General features: G+C 43.6%; 1 protein-coding gene across 1 annotated transcript in view; it reads left to right on the top strand.

The window, feature by feature from the left end:
• The window catches only part of fgfr1a (fibroblast growth factor receptor 1a), a 28,855-nt gene extending 18,007 nt beyond the window's left edge, over positions 1-10,848 (top strand). Inside the window, exons 7-19 of the mRNA XM_080852840.1 lie at positions 796-919; positions 1,887-2,077; positions 3,360-3,504; positions 4,774-4,964; positions 5,470-5,615; positions 5,776-5,897; positions 6,646-6,756; positions 7,507-7,697; positions 7,896-8,018; positions 8,130-8,200; positions 8,329-8,466; positions 8,877-8,982; positions 9,313-10,848. Coding sequence (XP_080708966.1) covers positions 796-919; positions 1,887-2,077; positions 3,360-3,504; positions 4,774-4,964; positions 5,470-5,615; positions 5,776-5,897; positions 6,646-6,756; positions 7,507-7,697; positions 7,896-8,018; positions 8,130-8,200; positions 8,329-8,466; positions 8,877-8,982; positions 9,313-9,489 — 1,836 coding nt within the window. The 3' untranslated portion in view covers positions 9,490-10,848. The remainder of the gene's footprint in view (positions 1-795; positions 920-1,886; positions 2,078-3,359; positions 3,505-4,773; positions 4,965-5,469; positions 5,616-5,775; positions 5,898-6,645; positions 6,757-7,506; positions 7,698-7,895; positions 8,019-8,129; positions 8,201-8,328; positions 8,467-8,876; positions 8,983-9,312) is intronic.
• The last annotated feature ends 6,791 nt before the right edge of the window (positions 10,849-17,639 follow it).

Genomic DNA, 17,639 nt, shown 5'->3' on the forward strand with positions numbered 1-17,639 from the left:
GTGCCTCTGACCCCTCTGTGCTCCACCCCCCTCTCTACTCTGAAGCTACGCAGGGGTCTATTGTTGTTTCATGTACAATCTTTAGTGTAGTTTGTGTGTGTGTGTGTGTGTGTGTGTGTGTGTGTGTGGATATATAAAGTGGGGGTGTTGAGGAAACAAGGCAGACTGTATGCATTCAGTGAAGCACAGCACATCTGGAGCAGTACAACACACACACACACACGCACACACACACACCCCTACCTACCTACCTACCTACCTTAGCATTTGGTGTGTGTAATGAGTGAAAAATTCAGTGCTCGGTTAGATGTCACGTTTGATCTGATGTGTGCCATTTCCGGTCTACTGGAAATGGCAGCAGTTACTGTGCAGTGCAGATCACCTGTCAAGCTTGTGGAGATTTACAGCATTAAGTGTGTGTGTGTGTGTGTGTGTGTGTGTGTGTGTGTGTGTGTGTGTGTGTGTGTGTGTGTGTGTGTGTGTGTGTGTGTGTGTGTGTGTGTGTGCTTTGCTCTTTAAACAGTGTTCAAGAAAGGGGACAAGAAACAGCCCAAACACCCTTTTAAGATATTTGATGATATTTGAGTTTTGATGTGAATTTGAGTTATTTGTGCAAACTTGTATTAGTGTGTATGTAACTTCTTCATACAGTACAAAGCATATACCTCAACACTGTGAAAGAATATGTTTATATCTTTAGAAGATGATTGATTTCATCTTGTTTTTCATCTTGTTAATGGATCATCATTGTGGATGGATGATAACCTATCTAAAATCTTGCTCTGGTTTTCTCAGGTGCGAGAGCACATGTGGACCATCATCATGGAGTCTGTGGTGCCCTCAGACAAGGGGAACTACACGTGTGTGGTGCAGAATCAGCATGGCAGCATCAACCACACTTACCAGCTGGACGTCGTAGGTCAGTGCTATGTCGGTTAGCCTTATGGAAACCCGTGGATCATTTGTTGGTTGCCGTTACTGCTGACCTATCCTAAGAATGTACCGAAAAGACTGAAATAGACAAGAGAAGAATAGAAGCAATCGAAAATGTGTAATATAATGATTTGTGTAAACATGCTATGTCAAGTAGAACAATAGGTTACCAATTATAACACACTCATGTAAAGTCTGCGGTGCGCGAGACATAAACAGCAAGGTGAGACGAGGCCAGGAACCTGCTTCACTCACGCTGGTCTGTGACTCGGCCACATCTGAATAACCCAGTCAGTCTGAATCACGCCCCATTGGCCAGTAAAGCCTTGCTGGGTTTTCTAAGGGCATGACATCACCCCATAACCTCGCTACCACTGATTGGTTTTGATACTGCGCTTTGAGAGCAGGCCTAATTTGCCCGCTCTCAAGGCGCCATGATCTCCACAATCAAAGAAAAGCAAAGCAGATCTGAGTCGGGACATTTTGTCTCCGTGCCAGAGTTTTCTGCTTCATTACCCAGGCTCTCATTTATCGAGCTTCGGAATGAACCAGAGGTTTTTTTTCCCCCCTCCCTGCAAGCAGCTTTTAGCCTCTGGACTTCAGTCAACTTATTTAACTGTTCCAACTGAACCAGGGGCAGCTGCTCTGACTTGCAGTCATTTCAACAAAATGGCTGCAATTATACTAACGGAGTCTGGCCTGGATAAGTGGATCTTTTGGATCTACTTTTTGCTGGACCATGTAATTTTAGTCTCCATATTGTTTGAGATCTGATGTGTATTAGGCTAAACTCAGACCAGACGTTCTTACAGCTCAGATATACCCTGTGATATACTTTTGACGGTTTTTAAAAGACTTGGTGTGTGTGTGTGTGTGTGTGTGTGTGTGTGTGTGTGTGTGTGTGTGTGTGTGTGTGTGTGTGTGTGTGTGTGTGTGTGTGTCCAAATACACAGAACGCTCACCTCATAGGCCCATCCTACAAGCAGGCCTTCCAGCAAATCGCACTGCGGTGGTGGGCAGTGATGTCGAGTTTGTCTGTAAGGTCTTCAGTGACCCTCAGCCGCACATCCAGTGGTTGAAGCATATTGAAATAAACGGGAGTCGTTACGGATCCGATGGCTTGCCATATGTTCAAGTGCTCAAGGTAAGACATTTAATCTGTCACCCTCAAGACTCTCTGTGTGGCTTTCTGTGTGAATCAACCTGTGACCATCCACTCATGACATGTACCCATTTTAAGCAAGATTACATTTTAAGAACATATTTAAGAAGTCTTGGCTACTGGTAGCACTGTACAGCCTCATTTGTCCACACTACTTCTGTTTGTTTGTTTGTGCACCTGTTGCCATGGTGATGTTTACTGACTGCCAGATTCTGTGACCTTACATGGCCTGATGTGTCTGCCCTGTTTCCTGTTTGCAGCATTCAGGGGTGAACAGCTCAGACACTCAAGTGCTGGCGCTCTCCAATGTGACTGAGGAGGAGAGCGGGGAGTATATATGTAAAGTGTCCAATTATATAGGCGAGGCCAATCAGTCGGCCTGGCTCGCTGTCACTAGGCCAATGGCTCAAGGTAACCCTTCAACGGGAGCCCAGAGGGGTCATGTCAGATGAGGGAAAGATTTTAAGGGAGAGGGTGGGGGGGAAATGAGAGGGTCCAGAAACCATGATGAAGTGTGGAAGGTTATGAATAAGCTTTTCTCTCTCCTGACTCCATTCCCTGCTCACTTGATTTTCCTACTTGTGAATGATGCCATGGAAAAGAAAATCCCAGCAGAGCCTCCTTTGGGGGGAGGGGGTTCTTTAGTATGTTCCCACAAGGATTTGTATAGGTTGCCCATTTAGTGAACTGCAGTCGCTGTGGTTTACGTAGCTCTGCTGGATACAATTCCATGTGGCCCATCTCGTGCATGTAGAGATGGACTGAAGCGGGTAGGCTGGGTTTCCCCTCTATCCCTGCTCTCTTCTCAGATGGTGATGGGTCTGTGCGCGGTGAAAACATTGTGCACTCTCTCTCCTCAGCTCACATCCCCCTCCACTTCAACCTTCGCCACTAACTGTGTTTATTGCAGGGACGGTACTGCTGAAGCTGAACCTCGGGGGTGCATTTCAGTATTTTATGTTTTCTTTCCAGGAGGGTGTGTGTGTGCGGCGTGTGTGTGTGTGTGTGTGTGTGTGTGTGTGTGTGTGTGTGTGTGTGTGTGTGTGTGTGTGTGTGTGTGTGTGTGTGTGTGTGTGTGTGTGTGTGTGTGTGTATATCTGTGCGTGTGTGTATGAGCGTGGGTGTGTGCCTGGGGACTCGAGGCGTGTCAGTCCTCCTTCTATCTTGCTAGGTGAATCTGCTCTTTGCTGGTCCTTCCTAACTCAGCCCTTCTCTCCCTCTCTGGGTTCTTCTCTCGGGGTCTGTTCCCGTTGTTTTCTTCTAGACCGCTGGCCTTAACACCACGGACAAGGAAATGGAGGTCCTGCAAATAAAGAATGTGACTTTTGAGAATACTGGGGAGTATACCTGCTTGGCGGGGAACTCTATCGGGCACTCTCACCATTCTGCATGGTTGACTGTCTATGAAGGTATCTAAGGTTCTTTCATGGTTTATGTTCTGTTCTGTTCTGTTCTTCTTCTGTGCCCTCTGCATAACTCTCACACTGGCCTTGCAGATGTTGTATCACATTAGAGTGGAATGAAGCTGACGACAGCTTTCGTGCATTTTAAATTCACACACTTCATGGCAGTATATCTGCTTTGACAGTATTTCTGTTTTAATTCCTGCAATCTGCCCACTGGCTAAAGACATCGATATTCTCAGTCACACACACACACACACACACACACACACACACACACACACACACAGAGGGAGGGGGAGAGGGGGAGAGAGAAAAGGCCACATTATCTTAATGGCCATAATACTTATAGCATCTCCTCATTACTGGGAATATTCGGATCTTCTTGAAACTAATCCTCTCAGTCAGTTCAGGTGCAGTGCAGGTCAGTGTGTGTTTCTAAAAATGGCTTCTTTCCGTCATCCTGCTCCTTTACCTCTGCATGGTCCCTGTGCATTCCCTGTCTAATGGGATGGCCTGTGACGCGACGAGACATCCCTCTCTCCTGCCCTCCCTGTGCTAATGAGATCAAAGCATGCCAGACACTGTCCTACCAAGATGGGCCAATGTTGTCCTTAAGAGGACATGATGTGGCTGTGGATGGTGTTTGGCACTCGGCATTGAGCTTTACTCAAATGCACTTTCCTTTCCCTTCACAATAGAAAGTCATAGATGATACAGGATCTTGTGTTTGGAATTTCAGTTTGATAAGACTCCCAAAGAGAGTGTTTCAGTGCAATTTCACTAGTGAAATGAGGATGTAATGATCTTTGGGTTGTTGATGATAATCCAACGCTGAGCAGGAGGCAATGCTTCGGGTGTGCATCATGTTGGATTATCATGTCGCTTGTCATCCAAAGTCCAAACACAAGGCACAGTTGTTTCTTTCTATTTGGAGTTTTTTTCTGCTCTGTTTCTGTACGTTAATTAAATCCGTCTTTTATTCCCTTTTAAAAAAGATTTTTTAAATAGGAATACTTTTCTTTCTTTTAAATTGGGTCTCTTCATATGTTTTTTTCTGCTAGGAGGTGAATGATGTTGATGGGAAAATGAATCTGTACTGTGAAGGTTTTTCATAATGGTTCCATAAGAAATGACAATGAATCAAATAGTCTGAAAACTTGGTTGGAAAGGAGTAAGACACTGAGATGTGTGTGTGTGTGTGTGGGGGGGTCTATTTGCTTGGTGTGTAGCTAGAGCCATGCAGCTAACTTGGTTTCCTTTTTGTCAATGAAGCCGTGCCCCCCTCTCCCCTGCCCAATCAAACCTATCTGGAGGTCCTGATCTACTGCGTCGGCTTCTTCGTCATATGCGTGATGGTGGCCTTTGCTGTCATCGCCAGGATGCACAGCTCGTCCAAAAAGAGCAACTTCAACAGTCAGCTCGCCGTTCACAAGCTGGCCAAGAGCATTCCTCTGCGCAGACAGGTAACAGAAAGTAGATAGGGGGTTTGCAATTTCTACTCCTTCCTTTCCTCAGACTAGTACCTCAGCCGTTGGAAAATATATTTTCATAAATTATTTGATGTTATGAATACGGTAAAGTTCTATATATTTCTAATTAAAATGACCATTAACTTCAAATTGGCTCATTAAGAAGCCAGATTGACCAAAGGTAAGTTTGGCTCTGTATTTTTCCTCAGAGGTAAGTTATTCCATTAAGGTAAATATACTGAAAGTCATATTTTTACCAACAGCTCCCTTTTGGCAAAATCAGCCTCACTTTAATCTCTCTGATTAACCAATATGCATTCACAAGATTATGTAAAGTGTTCTTGCATCATTTCCACAATTTGCCTGACCTATCATTCCACCCAACACATTAGGAAACACATGTTCTCTGTTAGCTTAGCAACCCTGTCTCTTTTCTCTAAACCTGTCTCCTGTACTGTTGAATGTGATGGAGGGTAACCTATTGCTCCTTACCTCACAGGTGTCTGTGGACTCCAGCTCCTCCCTGCACTCCGGGGCCATGCTGGTGCGTCCCTCGCGCCTCTCCTCCGGGGGCTCACCCATGCTCTCCGGGGTCTCCGAGTACGAGCTGCCCCAGGACCCACGCTGGGAGCTGACCAGAGAGAGGTACAGATCACTGCCACCATTCGGTTTACAAAGTCTTGCCTTCTTGGGATTCTTTCTGACATGAGGCCTGCTGCTCAGTTGTGTTTTTCTTTGCTGTTAATCCATTTTGGTGCTCCCTTCTAATGTTTCTGGCTTTTCTCTCACATATGCTTTTGTATAGGCTAGTTCTCGGGAAGCCACTTGGTGAAGGATGCTTTGGGCAAGTGATGATGGGAGAGTGCATGGGAATGGATAAAGAAAAGCCAAACCGTGTCAACAAAGTGGCAGTCAAGATGCTGAAATGTAAGTTTGGCACAGTGGCATAAAAATGGCACTAACAAGAAAGACTGCTTGAGATTTATTGAAATTGATGTAACCATAAAACCATGTATCCAAAGGGCATAAAGCACAATTTATATGGTTTCTTAGAAATATAAAGTGAACTTTTGGAGTACATGCTGAATCACAAGTATGTCACAAATATCGATAGAGAACAGTATTGCCATGGGTGTCGAGGGAGTATGGTTGAGTTTGCCCACTCTGTTACATCTATTTTTTTCTAATAATGAACCATTACTACTCGCTGGCTCGTGTTAAAAACATCCGTCAATTTAAAGTCTTTAAACTGTAGTGGTAATGGCAAACCTCCAGTCTCCCAGTGGATCACATAGGGATTTGTAGCATTAGGTCCCACTGGGAGAATCAGCTCAGGGCAGCTGGGCTCCCGAAGCGTCTATTCCTGGCAACAGGCCACCACACACAAGACGGACCCAAGTAAAAATGAACGAGAAGCTCTGATTTAAAATGTATGACAGTCCCCATAAAACTGGAGATGCACTGTCCAGGAAAAGGACGAGGAGGCACTTTTTCTAGCACAAGCTATACCCCAGCTTATTCAATTAATGTACCTTCACTCAAACCTAAAGTAGCTTTACTTACCTTTCTCAAACATTAATTCTACCCTGATTCATTAATTCAATCTACAGAAGTACCTCATGGCAGTACTCTGTGTCACTGGGCTCAAGTCAGCAATATTGTCTTACTCCTACAGCTGATGCCACAGAAAAAGACCTATCAGACCTGATCTCAGAGATGGAGATGATGAAGATCATTGGCAAACACAAGAACATCATCAACCTGCTTGGAGCCTGCACACAAGAAGGTGAGTTATTGATCGAAATGAAGAAAGACGAATGAGTGGAGAATGTGAGATACTGCCCAAAGAGAGATAAATAAATAAAAAAAATAAAAAGTTAGATTTTTCAAAATGGCAAGTTAAGACAAATAGAGAAAAGGAGATTTCCCTCTCTAAAGACAGTCGCATGGTCCGAGAGTTAAGATGGTGGACAGGGGGATCAGCCGGTTCAGGTGACCAGGGCCAAGTGTATACAATGGGAGCAGTAAGAGCTTCCGACACCAGCTTCCTGAGCTCTCTGCTGGATATGGCCTCTGCTGCCAGATCTGCTATATCACTCAAATCTTCCCTGACAAGCCTTGGCAGCGGCGCAAGGCTCTCTGCAGAGCAAGACCATTACCCTGAAGCTGCATCCCACCCCAGCCATGTTCCTTATGCCAGACTAATACAGAAAACATGACCTGGGCCTCCTCACTCTTCCACCTGTTTGGCCAAGCCATTATGCAACTGAAACATGCCAAAGTCCCTTGGCCAAAGCAGTCATATTTCTTTCCATCTTTTGGAGAGACGAGTACAATTGAGATCCTGCCAATCAGTCATATTTTTTACATCCGTAGTACTCGAGTATAAGTAGTGCTTATACTAGAATTTGTTTTGTTTAAAGAAATGATTCATGGTTCTCTCTTTCCTGAAATAAATGTATCCCTGTCAACATTATTTACTGGAATGCACTACTGTGTAGAAGATGTAAGCCTGTGCTTGATGTGACCTTTCCAGGTCCACTGTATGTCATTGTGGAGTTTGCCTCCAAGGGCAACCTGAGGGAGTACCTAAGAGCTCGCCGCCCTCCTGGTATGGAGTACTGCTACAATCCAGATCAGGTGCCAATTGAGAACATGTCCATCAAAGATCTAGTATCCTGCGCGTATCAAGTGGCAAGAGGGATGGAGTATCTGTCTTCTAAAAAGGTAACCTTCACTAATTATATTTCATGTGGCCTTTTCATGTGAATATCTGAACATTTACCTATTGAGGCCTACATGTATTAATAGGCTCTAATGAGTAGACATGTCTGTTGTTTTAGGTATATTTTTGGAGGTGGGTTGAACAGAAGGGTCACAATGCTTTGTCAACACTAACTTGTGTCCCCTGTCTGTCCCTTGCAGTGCATACACAGGGACCTGGCTGCCCGCAATGTTCTGGTGACCGAGGACAATGTGATGAAAATAGCAGACTTTGGCTTGGCGCGAGATATCCACCACATTGATTACTACAAGAAGACCACCAATGTAAGTAGGACAGGACGGACTGTCATAACCCTTGCTGGCACTGGCTTTCTTCCTCAGACATCACCTCTCTGGTTTCCTTATTTGGTCTAAAGTGGAGTATTCTTTCCATAGGGTCGTTTGCCAGTGAAGTGGATGGCTCCCGAGGCTCTCTTTGACAGGATATACACGCACCAGAGTGATGTGTGAGTGTCTTGTGATTTCATTGAGTGTATTTTATCATTTGAAATTAGTCTAATGAGCCAAACTGTTGAGCTTGATTTTGAACCATTGAATCATTGAATTAAGACTGAACTGGTATTGTGTTTTCCAGGTGGTCTTTTGGGGTGCTCCTCTGGGAGACCTTTACTTTAGGGGGCTCCCCATACCCTGGTGTCCCCGTTGAGGAACTCTTCAAGCTGCTGAAGGAAGGACATCGCATGGACAAGCCCACCACCTGCACCCATGAGATGTAAGGCTCGATCTAATTTATCGTAGCTGCATCGGCTATCGGACAGTCAGTTAAACAATCGATACGCTAAGTCTATTTATATAGGTAAACAATGCAAATGTAGCCGATAACACGCACATACAGCTATTATATGCCGTTACGATAGTGTTTTATCGAAATATGCACAACATCGGTTTTTGGTTACTCTGTATCTAAATGAAATTGTTGGTCAGTCTTATGACTTTCTTGATATTTGCACAACACTCAAGAAAAGTGTTTTAAATAGTCCTGTTTTAACAATGCTCCTTTGGTCAGTTTTTAAAAATCTGCACTAAAGTATATTACAGAGAAGTAGTCTAGTATAATTTCCTCTCCTTGCTGACTTGTAGTCCTTTCCTCTCAGCCTAACATTGTCTCTTTCTTGATGTCAGGTATATGATGATGAGGGATTGCTGGCATGCAGTTCCTTCTCAGAGACCAACATTCCATCAGTTGGTGGAGGACCTTGACCGTACGCTGTCCATGACCTCCAACCAGGTCAGTCTCTGCACAGATATGTCGAGCATGTGATTTTCGAGAAGGAGCTAAGCTCATGAAGAATACAATGTAACTTTGATGGTGATAATACTGCGAGGCATAACGGTCACATCATGCTTCAAACCTCCAATGAGAACATAATTGTTAGGCTCCAGGGGAAAAAAAGGATGTTTTTGTCTCTGTTTATCTGGAGTTTCTGACTTAAGAGACTAAACAATCAAGCATTAGCTGAACTGAAAGTAATGTGCTTATATTTATTTGGGTCTACTAAAGCACTACAGATGTTCTGTGCGAGCGCTGCATAAACCAGACTTGTTGTGTCTTTCTCAGGAGTATCTGGATCTCTCCATGTCTATGGATCAATACTCCCCAAACTACCCCGACACACGCAGCTCCACCTGCTCCTCGGGGGAGGACTCCGTGTTCTCCCATGATGCCGGCGTGGACGAGCCCTGCCTGCCAAAGTTTCCCCCTCACCCGAGCAGGGTGGCGTTCAAGAAGCGCTGATGCTGCAAGTCGTCGTCTTTTTGTCTCTGCAGATACCCACACTCATGCTCAGCAAACTAAACACTTGAACGCAAACACACACACACACACACACACACACACACACACACACACACACACACACACACACACACACACACACACACACACACACACACACTCCTAAAGACACCTTACAAACTCTTCTCTGTTCACCCCTGAGCTGGACTTCAGTGGACTCCGTAGATAAAGCTCAAATTGGGGATGTCCGTAAGCAAGTGTGCTGTAAACATTATAAACAGAAGTGCTGTTGGGACAGATCCAACTGACTGGTTGGTGTTTATACCTTTGCACTCCAGGAGGAAGTGCTTCTCTAAGACACTAAGAGTGAATGGAGCCCGTAGGTGTGGTGGTGTTGTTTTTTTTTTTTTTGGGAAGAGCACTGCTGGAGAGATGAAGGGACCACATTCAATCTCTTACTTTACAGTTGGTTTCTCCCGTCATTCGGAACATCCCACAGGATGGAGGTGGATAGAAAATTTCAACTGGCAGAGAAAGGGATCATGAAGAACCATTCCTCTCTGGGGTTGGGTTGCTAATGGATGACTGATGTCTCTCACCAAAATTGAATGGATAAAAATAACCAGGCTATAGTGTTGGCTTGAGGGCCAAATTGAGCTAGAAAGATGGTTCATTTGTAAATACAGCTAGAAATTTATAAATATGAATATATATTTACAGCGTACTCATATTTCTATTCCTACATTTGTTTTGTTTGGAACAACAATGATATGTTTCGTACAAAAAAAAAAAAAAAGAGTTCTCAATAGGGGGGTGGGACATCAGTTTTTACATGAAATGATGATGTGTTGTATGAACTTTGACCTGGCCAGTTTTTTTGCTTGTTGTCTGTGTCCATTTTGCTTTTGCTCTTCCTTACACCTGATGGCTCCCATTTTGCCATCAGGAACAATTGAGAAGGTACATCAATGTAAGACCAAAACTGTTCTCTGCTTAAAAGGCACAGTGTCCTTTTGTGTCACTTTGTCATTGTCACATTGGTTTTGTCATTGTTAGTTATTTGTTTTTAAAGTGCCCTATGAACACAACATGGTTAAATTGTTCAGCTTCATCTATAATGTCTTAATACACAACAGTGCTGGGAACATGGGCCTCTTAAGACCCCAGCGCACTATAACAGTCGTAGCCTGCCATATTAGGTATGACTGTGTTTGGCGTGTGTGTGTGTGTGTGTGTGTGTGTGTGACTGACTGTGTGTGTGTGTGTGTGTGTGTAAACAAACAAGGATGCCATGCATTTCAAGTGGTGGTTCAAGGAAGATGCCAAGAATGCTTGTCACCATAAAAGGATTACATTAAATAAAATGCGACTGAAAACAACTCCTTAAATCTTTTTCAGTTTGAAAGAACTTCATAAACAACCTCGTAAATATCTCTCCTCTTTTTGAGTTTACGATATAAATCATGTTCACAGGAGTACATGGGCAGGACATTACGATTCCCCCCTCCCATTAAACATGGGTTACAGGAGGTGATTAAATATGATAATGCATTGCAGACAAAATAAGCAACGCCTAGGCCTGTTTGTGCTGAGCTGTAGCTAGCTGTTAGCATGTTATTTATGGCTGGTGAATGGCTGTGCTAGCAAGCACTTCAGTGCTATCAATCAGACACCCTCTGATTTGCGCTAACCCACACTCTTGGCTGGCCTATTGCCACCAGCTGATGCATCACTTGGAGTGCTCCTCCATAGCAACAGGCGGCTTTCAGCCAAATGACAAAATGTGTGTTCCCTATCAAGATTGAGCTTTTACTGCTTGAGTCAACTCAACTGACTTGCATTATAGGAGGCGAGGGAAAGCGGCTGAAGGTGGTTGGAATCCATAAACATTTCCTCCTTTGTGAAAATCCATCCGTAGGAGTTGGTGACATAATATCGGATAATGATCGATTAGTGCTTAGTACACCCTAACAGTACACCCTTTTTGGACCAACGACCATGGTTGGTTAAGATTGGTTTTCGATTCTATAGCACCATCAACAATTCACATTGTCTCACTGTGTTTTATAGGGCCCAAGGCATGAACCCCCCAGAGCATGTAGTCAGTGGTGGCAAGGAAAAACAAGGTGTACCTCAAGGTTTAATTCATGTTTAGTCAATTCAGACTTCAGGCAACTCGGGTGAAGCCATTAATGGACCTGTGCCTGACCCCTCTCCAACCCAGGCTGAGAGGTAGTCTGATAAGCCGAGTTGAATAACATGGGTCGAACTTTTTATATTATAAATCTGTTTAGTTTAACCTTGGTCGAGTTTAAAAGGGGTATTAGATTATACTGTCCTTGTGTCCACATTTAAAATAACTATAAGCCGAATATTCAAAATGTGAATCTCATTTCCTGTATTCATTAACCTCCGTACGTGTCAACATCAGTTCGTATTTAAGAGCCTTTATCCCCGGTAATAGAACTAGCATCATTAGCATCTGCCCCCTCCATTTTCTCTTCCAACAGCTGTCCATAAGAGCCTTTGGTGTGTGCTTTATAACTACCTTAATGGAGGAGGAGGCCACTGCTGTTCAGTAGTTATCACTTCTGCCATATGGCCAAGGAAGGTTCTGTAGAATCACCTCGCCTGTCTTGAGTGGGCTGAAGTACCACAAACCCAGTTAACATCCTTATCAGATATGGATCTAGTGTTGTTCATTTAAAATAAGGAAAGGAACAGACACAAAAAAAAATCCAGTTTAAAGAGAAATTGGCTTTGAACTTTTAAACCTGAAATGTCCTTCACTTCAATCTCATCTCTTTTTTAGGCGCCGACAAAACGGTGCCTGGCACAATGATAGGATTGCTTGTGTCAGGTCGTCCACACCCTCTTCCCCGGAGGCCACATACTGAGTTAGATTTGCTCAATTCACTTAAACTTGCTTTGATTTATTCTGGTCTCACTTTGATGTCACTGCCTCACATCAAGGAACAGACCCCTCATTATTCTTCCAGTCTCAGTCTGGGGTGCGTTAGGGCTGACAGATGACCTACCCTTCACCTAGCTCTACCCCCCACGCAGGCAACACGCTGTCAATCAGAATATGACGCAGTCTCTACTGTGTGTGACCTCGCAGGAGGTGAAGAGTGGGATGAGTGGGTGTTTATGTTGGGGGGGGGGGGGGGGGGGGGGGATGCGTTAGGAAGGGGACAACTCCCTCATTGACAGTCCTTGGTGGGAACAGAAAGTGACATCATCAGCTTGTTGTTCCAGGCTGCTGTCTCTCAGGCCTTGATTTAAGGGGCTAATGTACAGGCAAACATGGAGGACGGAGGATTGGTCTGAGTTTGAGAGAGGTCTCCAGCAGTGCTGCCAGCACCCGTTGGGAGCCCAGCCGAACAAAGACAGACAGGATAATGATTGAAAGAATGAATGAACCTGCTCATGAATATCCCGCTGGCCAACTTTCATCTATTGGTGTTTGGCCAAAGAGCTCAGAGGCAACCAATTTGAGAGGCCGTATTCAGACATTACCTTAAAAATGTCACAATTAGAACAGTCCTTGGTGGAGCAGTTCGACCAAAAACACCCCATAGACGTGTTTCTGCAGTCATGTCTGTCTGACATCCAAAAGTAAATCTATATGTTTAGCAGAGCAAGAGAACCGATTATGTTGTTCAAGAACTTCCTGGTGAACCCATTTAGAAATGTGAAGAAGAGCACCAACAGTGCTACAGTGGAGTGCAACCATTTTTTATGAGGATTGGGCTGGAGTGATGGGTCTGAGGGAAAAGCCTCAGCCCTTTGACCCAGTGTGTCATTATCTCTTTGGAGGACCAGCCCCTGCCTGCGGGTTGACTGTGGCCCTGACAGGTTCCCAGTGCACCCCGTGTCCACTGGGGCTGAACTGACAGATCAGGGCGCAAATGGGGCAGTGGCCTGTCAATCATTCCCCGATGATACATTGTCCCTTACTTCCTCTCTCTTCGTCCCCAAAAGATCTGCCTTTCAGAAGGACTTCTGGCAGGTTTAATAGATGACTCCATGGGTTAAGCAGTGGTGTGCGGTGTGCAATCTCTGTGTATGACAGAGCTAAACAAGTGTGATGTGCAGTAACTCTGGTCACAATGACTTTAGGGTTGTATGAATGCAATTATGAACCAAAAGCCGTTTTCCCACGTTAAATCTTAAATTCGTAGTGATTTCAGCTCAGTCTACGCTCTTACTGGATAGATGCATACGCCGTGTCTGATGAGCCTTAATGAGGGGAGCGGTTCAACTCCCTCTCCATGGGTTTGTTCCGGTAAATTCTGAATTAAAAGACAGAAAAAAAACTGAGGCTTATGGGAAGAGTGGGAGGATTATGACTGCTGTCTGGCATCCCTGCAAGTAACTAAATACATGAGCCTCTTAAAGGGGAGAGGGAAGGGGCATGCCATTGCAGGTCTGACAGGCAAAATAAACTGACAGAGAGAGAGAGAGAGAGAGAGAGAGAGAGAGAGAGAGAGAACTAAAAACAAGACAAGAAAACTGAATAGGAACTAATCCTATTGGCTTTCATACCCAACCACACAATTGGGACACAATTCAACAGAAATAATTTCCCCCTGATTTACATTTGTTTTTGGTTGCACATTGAAATCAGTGTCCTCTACAATTTCCTACCTTCACTGGTCTTAACAGAATTAAATGAAAGAAAAATGTGCAATCATGTAATTGCCAATGGCACATTACATAAAACTAAGTCAAAATAAGGATCTTTGACTATTGGTTGTGTAATAGATCTTTAGGGATAGCGAGGGGCTAGAAAAACAGGGGCCTGTTTTGAACATGAAAAAAATCACAATACTCTTGACATACCATACTTTGCACACACACAATATACCTTTCACCTTGAGGCATAGGCTCACACATTCTCCATTGAATTGACTCCCCTTTGCAGGTAACGTGAGACTCTCACCTCCAGGGCAGAAGTAATGATCTAATCCTAGAATTTCAGGCCCACTATCACACTAGACCTCCATAGCACAGGTGCCACAAAGTCACATCCTCACAGAGAGACACCATCATGCAAAGCCAACAAATTCTAAACATATTCTGACCTTGAATGTGCTCCTTATTTTTGCTGATAGTCATCCTATCCATAGCGTGTTGTTTTAACAATGACTGTCATTGTCTGTCTTACCATTTTGATTAATTGATTGAAAATAGGACTATACCTACACAGACACAAAGTGCAAGTGATAATCCAAAAAATTGCATGAATGTGTATATGAGTCAAATAAATACCACCATATGTCCATATCTGATTTGACAGGCATACACTGAGGACAGAATGTAGCATTTGTGTGTCTTTAAACTCCCCGGTCTTCCATTGGTCCTCTTGAGAAATAAGTTATGGGTTTCTGTAACACATGAGACAAAGGGAGATGTTTTTTTTTCCCTTGCTCAACTAATCATATAATTCAAGAAATAGGGCGCAGTACTCACTGTAATTGAATTGGGCTTCTGAAGGGATTACTTCATATATTCCATTGTTTAACCTGATGGCAATAATCCTGTCAGTGTACAAATATGACAGAATGGCACAATGTCTTTCTGTCCAAATTGTTAAATAAATCAAGAGGAATGCCAATGTTTCTTGACTTGTTGACTTTGGACACGTGCATGTGCACATTTCATTCTTTCTCAGAAAATCACTGCTGTCGTGTTTAGAAAATGAATGGAAGAATGGATACAGACAAACTAACCTCTTTCAACATTAACAGTTCTTTCAGATATCTGTGTTATGAAAGAATGCTCCCTTGAGGCATACCCTGGCAAGATCTTTCCAGTGGCTGTGTGACGACAAAAATGAAAAATTGTCATTTTTAAACTGACAAACAAAACACAAAAATGAGCACGTTATAAGTCACCAGGCTTAAATAAATGTGCAGCTATAGCTATGGAGTGATTGGTTCAAAAAGACTAATTCCGTTAGTTAATTCTACATGATTGATTCAAAAACAACAACCTTCCCCTTTGCTACAAGATGTGTACCTCAATAACTTGCACATGTAGTATTATTATTATTTATTACTGTGTACAACTGATGGCAGTGACATAAGCCTATTTCTCTGCAGCACAGCTTAGTGTAATGAGCAGTTCCCAGCAATGTAGTCTAGGTGAGCCTACAGACCATGCAGGTTATTTATTTTTTGTACCTTGATATTGTTAGCAAAACTCACATTCGAATCAATAGGCTTCAGAAAGCTTTCAAAGTGAACAATGACAGTGCTGCATTGTAGAGTAATTAAACAACAGTAGCATGACATCTAGCTCTAACAAATCTACATGTGACGAGCAAAACAGGTGGGGATGTTTCTGACCCCTGGTCCTGGCGGTTGAGGCAGTCGGTCAATCACCTGCAGCCGCGGGGATTTTCCTGAGAACATGGCGGGACCTTAAGAGAAGCGGGAAACATTTCACATCCTGTTGCTTCCCGGCACAGATAACGCGCCAGAGAACGCGCAGTGTACAGACCTCAAACAGATGTGCGAGTGAAGGGGACACAGAATGTCTTTCACTCTGCCTGGCGTAAGCTTATGCCAGTCGGGTTGTGGTAGGAAAACGGAATACAAGTAATTTGCATATTTTATTTAAAAAAAATACCGAAGAAGTCATGCTAATGACGCACAACCCCCTAGCTCAACATCTTCAATCCCCACAGATGACCCGGGAAGGAAGTGTCCTAAATGCTGGGAAAGAGTATTGAACAATTATGGTCTGTGTGACTCAAAAGGGGAAGGTGAAGTAATAGTTATAACCTGTCTGTAACATTGATTCTGCCTACTGCAAGGCCATGTAGGCCTAATTCTCTCATGAACAAATAGGCTAGCATGTAGAAAAATCCTTTCCCTTTGGTTCATTGCTGAAAAGCAGATATTTCTAAAGCAAATGCGCGTGGTCCAAAAGCACATCTGTTAATGCTATGCCTGTGGGATAAGTGCTGAATATGCAGAAGAGTGAGCCCATGCTTGTTGGAACACATGTCCTCTATGGTTTTCAATCTCTTGGACTTTTCTCTCTGCAGGAAATGTTTTCTGATATTCAAAGTGTGATTTCAACTAGTTTTGTATTTCTGTATAAGGACTTACAATGAGTTGAGACATTGATGAAAAACTCTTGACAGATTTTTGTGTTTTGCCTTATGCCACTCACACACAGCTTTGTCACTCACACAGTGGTTAGTCCCCCCCCCCCCCCCCCCCCAACACAAACACACACACACACACACACACACACACACACACAGTAGCCATATAGCAAATACAATGGATATCTGTCCCTTCTAATGAAAAGCTTCCCATTTTCTGCCGTCCTGCAGTTAAAAAACTATTGTGTATTTGTGTATAAGAGTGTATTTGCACAAGCATGCAGTGTGAATAAGTGCGAGGGGAGTGTGCCAGTGTGTAACCCACTGGTGACAGAAGCGCTGTTGTGCTATGCAGTGAGGCTGCTTGTGCCTGGCACAGCTAGTGCTCCTGCTCGGTCATACACTCCAAATCTCTGTGCCCATCTCATTACTGAGGAGACAGTGCCACCTATTGGTAGCACTGAGCAGGGGTTTCGAAAGACACTGAAGACACAATCACCTACACCTGAGCTCATATACGTGTAAATCGGCACCATCATTCTGTGTTGCCTATGTTAATTTGCCATAAAGTCCAAACTTTAGGACCTCTGTAACAAAGGAAAAAAAGTGAAAGAAATGACAAAAAAATATGCTGACTAAATATTGATGATGCTATTACTACAAATCTGGTCAGCTGTGCTCATTGTTTACCGCGATGCCTTATGGTCAGTTTTAGTTCAACCAACCTCTTTTCTTTAGTTCATTTTTCTGTTTTCCACACTATATCTCCTCTGTGTCACTTCTGTCACCCATTGTAAAAAACTACATAATATATAATACAAAAATTATATGATATCTAGAGTGCTCAATTTGGTTGGATAAGCCAAAAAGCTTTTAAGCATTAAAGTGCAGATTTTCACAGAGTGAGCTTTGTACTTCCTCCTTACTTTGATGGCGTTACCTGTCTTCGCCCCCTGTGTTTTTTTTAAGAACTACTGTGATCTTTGGCTCCCATAAGAAATATGTGAAATGGGAAGACTGAGGGAGTCTT

This window comes from Sprattus sprattus (assembly GCF_963457725.1).
Source record: "Sprattus sprattus genome assembly, chromosome: 15".
Taxonomy (NCBI): domain Eukaryota; kingdom Metazoa; phylum Chordata; class Actinopteri; order Clupeiformes; family Clupeidae; genus Sprattus; species Sprattus sprattus.